Source organism: Canis lupus, chromosome 24 (genome assembly GCF_003254725.2).
Source record: "Canis lupus dingo isolate Sandy chromosome 24, ASM325472v2, whole genome shotgun sequence".
NCBI lineage: Eukaryota > Metazoa > Chordata > Mammalia > Carnivora > Canidae > Canis > Canis lupus.
In genome coordinates, this window is record NC_064266.1 from 33244917 (window position 1) to 33249400 (window position 4484).

The 4484-nt window shown below is 56.2% G+C and overlaps 2 protein-coding genes across 2 annotated transcripts; both read right to left on the bottom strand.

The window, feature by feature from the left end:
* Window positions 1–227: 227 nt before the first annotated feature.
* Window positions 228–2497, bottom strand: SPATA25 (spermatogenesis associated 25). The gene is made up of 2 exons (XM_025470266.3): window positions 1269–2497; window positions 228–885 (listed from the first exon to the last, which is right to left on the bottom strand). The coding sequence occupies exons 1-2, from the start codon at window positions 1387–1389 to the stop codon at window positions 254–256; spliced, it is 753 nt and encodes a 250-aa protein (XP_025326051.1). The 5' UTR covers window positions 1390–2497; the 3' UTR covers window positions 228–253.
* NEURL2 (neuralized E3 ubiquitin protein ligase 2) lies at window positions 2279–4367 on the bottom strand. The gene is made up of 2 exons (XM_025470265.3): window positions 3527–4367; window positions 2279–2521 (listed from the first exon to the last, which is right to left on the bottom strand). Exons 1-2 carry the CDS (start codon window positions 4266–4268, stop codon window positions 2406–2408), a joined length of 858 nt encoding a protein of 285 aa, XP_025326050.1. The 5' UTR covers window positions 4269–4367; the 3' UTR covers window positions 2279–2405.
* Window positions 4368–4484: the final 117 nt, after the last annotated feature.

The window sequence follows — 4484 nt, forward strand, 5'->3', positions numbered from 1 at the left end:
CTCCACTCCAAGCTGGGCTCCCTCAGGTAATTTTCATTGTAACTACCCTGAGAAGACCTATCTCCTGACTTAGTGGTATCTGGAGAAACTTCTGGGGTCTGGGCCCTGATGACTCAGATGAAAGGCTTGTGTTCATCAGGGTGGCTCAAACAACCACCCTCTCCCCCCATCCTTGTCACAGGTACCCCCAATTCTGTCTGCCCAAAAACCATGCGGAGAAGCCACCCTATGTGTCTGGTGCTATTTCATCCAGCTACAAGCAGGAGCCAGGAGGCTGGCCTCTCCTGGATCTCATTAGGGGCATTTGCCCTGAGGCTGTGTGGGCATGTGTCTGCTCGCACCGCGCCCCTTCCATAACCCCTTCTGGCTCTGGATGGGCCATCATGAAAGCTTGAGCGGCCCGGATCAGGTCCTCTTCCCTCAGGCCTGGGACAGGCACGGTGGGGATGCCAGCGATCATCATGGCCAGGGTAAGGATGCAGATGTCAGGCTGGGAGCAGGCCTCCGTCCCCCCTGCCTTGGAGGGCATCGGTAGAACCCCTGGTGACAGCCCACACAGCAGCAGGGGCCCAGGCCTGCTGGGGCCACCCAGCTGGGGAGCTCTGCTTCTGGAGCAGCCATCCTCCCAGCCCAGGCTCTCTGGCTGCCTTGCATAGGGGAATTTGTGGTTGTATCGGCCATACTCAGTCCACTGTAGTATCTCCCAGCTAGCCCCCCCAGGGCAGCCCCTGGCTTCCGGCACTGCCAGGGCTGGGCCCCAGGCCTGGGCAACAGGTGCCACCTGCTCAGCTTTCTGGCTCAGTGGGCCTAGTCCACCAGAGGCCACCACCACTGGCTCTACAGGACTGTAGAGGCCAAGGGATGAGCCTGGAGAAGCAGCCCCACCTGTAGAGACAAGAATGAGATGGAATGTTATTCTTGGTCTCTTTCAGGAGGCCCTGAGGGGCAGGGCATAGGAGCAGAATATTAAACAGGAGCAATTAAGACCAGCCCAGGAGGGCTGTCTAGTGGTTGGGAACTAGGTGTTTTATTCATATCCACACCCCCAGTCCCCAGCACCAAGTAAGGAATGGAGAAGTGTTTGTTGAATGAACGAGTGAGCAAGCAGGTAGTTCCTGGCAAGGACTTTTGGAATGGCTTTCTTCACAGAATTGACTCTAGGGCCAGCCCAAAAATGTCCAGCAGAACCTCCACCTCCCCAGAGCCAGGAAACAAGTTTTCAGGGAAAGCTGTGGTACCCCTTCCAATTCCAGGAGCCCCTCTCTCACCTTGGCTGGAAGGCAGAAGACCTTGATGAGTTTGTGGAGACACGAAGTAGGACATGGCTGCCCCAAAGCCCCCGTTTGTGAGGGAACAGTCATCTGCCTCCTGTCCTACCCTTCCCACCATTCTAGAATGTCACCTCATAGTCCCTGCCCTTTACACCTGGAACCCACCTCACAGCATTGACCTGTTCATTCTAGAACCTGTATATTACAATGGGATGGGGTTAAAAGAGTGCTGGACCAGGAACTGGACATTCTAGGTTCTTACCTCTACCTTGGGCAAATCACTCAGACAGTTTTGTTCCTCGATATTCTCCTCTGTAAAGTGGAAGTAATGACTACCCACTACCTCACCAGAAGTTGTAGGGATGATATGAAGCTATTTGTATGGAAGCAAATGATCAGAGATACAAATAGAGGCAAGTGCTTTGTGCTCTGCAGCATGAGAGGAGTGCTCTGCACTCATTCATCTGCTGTGTGACTTTGGAATACATTTCCATCCTAGGCTTTGGCTTCCCATCTCCAAAATGATGTCGTTGGTCCAGGGCACTGGGTCTCACCCTGGGATGCACATTAAATTCTCCTGGGAGCATTCAGAAATCCTGATGCCCGGCCTCACCTCACACCAATTAAATCAGAATCCCAGAGTCGGATCCAGTTAGCAGTATTTTTCAAAGTCCCTCAAATGGTTATTATATATGCCAAAATCAAGATCTCTATTCTAGGGGAATCCTAAATCCTGGCTGTGTATTAGAATCTCTGAGGAGCTTTTACAAAAGAACAAGGTCTAGGCCTGATCCTCTGACAAATGGAATGAGAATCTCTGGAAATGGGGTTTGGGGCATCAGCTCTTTAGTTTATCCCAGAGAACCTGAATGAGTAGGGTCCCAGGCTAGGAACCACTGGTCTTGGTGACATCAGAAATGCTCTCTCTTGTTCAGACCTGCTGACCCACAGTGATTCTAAAAGAAGTGCCCCTCATGGGCTTCCAGGGCAAGGAGACCCTCCAGTGATTGGTGTCTGCACCGGCTGTGTTTATTTCCAGGCCTGGCTAGCAGCAGTATGGCCAGTTTCAGACCAGCCACAGCTCCGGGGCCAGGACAGGCTCATGTGGCCCAGTTCCAGGGTGGCTGCAGGCCTCTACTCATACTTGCAGAAATCCTTAAGTCCTTTCGGCAGGTGGAGCCCATCAATGGCCAACCGGTGCACCACGCTCCTCTGGATGACTAGGCGGCACAGAGTCTGCAGGGACGGCACTGTGGAGAGAAGGCTGTCAAAGACAAACTAAAATGGAGGGGGAGGGGTCTGAGGCTGACATCCAGAAGATCTAGGTCCTGGTTCTCCCTTTGTCATTAGCTTGGGCTAGTTACTTCTGCTCTGAAGGCCTAGGTTTCGTCATTGGGCTGCACGTGTGGTTGAGATAAGTACCTCTTTCAAAACATCCACAATGCTGCCAATTTCTATTTTAACCCTCCCTTAGCAGTTTTGGGGGTGGAGGGCTATAGGTAGTGCCTGATTCCCCTGTGCACGGCCCAGGCTCCAGCACAGGTCTGACACCAAAGGGGTTCTAGTTCACTGAATTCATAAAAAAGGGACTTAATGGAGCTATAAAGGGCCAGACCCTATGATTAAGACGTCTCACTCTGGCACCTACAATGCCTTTAAACTGGGATGTCCAGGGCAGCCCGGGTGGCTCAGCGGTTTAGCGCTGCCTTCGGCCCAGGGCGTGATCCTGGAGACCAGGGATTGAGTCCCACATCAGGCTCCCTGCATGGAGCCTGCTTCTCCCTCTGCCTGTGTCTCTGCCTCTCTCTCTCTCTCTCTCTCTCTCGTGAATAAATAAATAAAATCTTTAAAAAAATAAACTGGGATCTCAAATCCAGGAGCATTTGTCTAATAAAAGAGCACAGGATTTAAAGAAAAAAAAACAAAAAAACAAAACAAAAAAGAGCAAAGCATTTACACAGCAGCCCAAGTGTAAAATCAGTTTAGAATCCCTGCCCTAGGTTAATACAGAAAATACTAGCAAAGCAAAGATCCTAATGGATCACAGCCAAGATGGCCAAACTGAGGCCCAGAGCCAGGGAGCTACTTGTCCAAGATCGCAAACAGAGGGAGAATCTGAAGTCAGATTCCCCCAACTTCGAAACTAACGCTGGACAGACCAGGCAGGGCCTTGCCAGCTGGCTTGGGAATCCTAGCAAGTTGCGGTCCCCACGCTGGGCCAGGAGGGGTCGCTGCCCAAGGGGGGGGATACCTACAGCCATACTCGAGCTGGACCAGGCGCACGCTCTTGGTGGAGGCAAACACGTCCACCACTGCGTAGAGGGGCTGGGCGGCTGGCAGCCCCCGGGCGCTGGGGCCCATGTCCTCGCCGTTGATGACGATGTGCATGTCGGCCGTGCCGTCCGGGCGCGGACAGAAAAGAACGCCCAGGCGGCTGCGGCGCGCGGTCGGAGGCAGCACGTTCAGCTCATACAGCTGATCCAAGAGATGGCTGTAGAGCCCGGGCCGGCTGCGACCCACCAGACGGTCGCGGGGAATTCGAAACTGCTCGATGCACAGATACGGTTCCACCAGGAGGGCAGGGGGGCGGCTGGGAGCCAACGCCTCTGCCTCCGGGCGGTCCTCCCGGGGCACGCGGTTGTGATGGCGCGTGATGGCGAAGACCCAGGTGTGGCCGAGGCTGACCAGGTCGGGCAGCGAAAACTCGGGCACGGCGGCCAGGGTGGCGGGGTCCAGCGCGGTCAGGCCGAGGCGCAGGTGCCCGCACCAGCCCAGCTCTTTCTCCTCGATCTCGACCAGGAATACCTGGCCCGGGGCCAGCGGCTCGCGACTGAAGCATACGCCGTGAGCGAAGCTCTCCACGCGTGTGGCCCGCGTCCCGGAGGGGTCCACGCGGATGTTGGCACCGTGCACCTGGTGGAAGCGGGTGGGAGGGGGCTCGGGGCGCGCGGGTCTCCAGGGCGCACGCAGGTCCACGGGGTCGGAGACAGCAGCCATCTCCCGGCCACGAGACAGACCGGCGGGCGCCGGGGGCTATTTTGGGCGGCGTGCTCAGAGGGTGACCGCGGGGGCACCAAGTAAGGTATCCCGCCCACCCCCCCGACTGCCTTCCCCGAGGCTCTGCCCGGGGGTCCTAGCGCCGCTGGCTCAGCCATCCCGCCTGGACCCGGGCCCCCGGGAGGCCGGGCGATCGTGGCCGCCCGCATCTGGGTC

Excerpts from the sequence above, each read along its gene's own strand:
- SPATA25 (XM_025470266.3), bottom strand. The coding sequence starts at position 1,389 with ATGGTGGGAAGGGTAGGACAGGAGGCAGATGACTGTTCCCTCACAAAC. Across the intron at positions 886-1,268 it reads TCTTCTGCCTTCCAGCCAAG|GTGGGGCTGCTTCTCCAGGC; the intron begins GTGAGAGAGGGG and ends TTGTCTCTACAG.
- NEURL2 (XM_025470265.3), bottom strand. The coding sequence starts at position 4,268 with ATGGCTGCTGTCTCCGACCCCGTGGACCTGCGTGCGCCCTGGAGACCC. Across the intron at positions 2,522-3,526 it reads GGTCCAGCTCGAGTATGGCT|TGCCGTCCCTGCAGACTCTG; the intron begins GTAGGTATCCCC and ends TTCTCTCCACAG.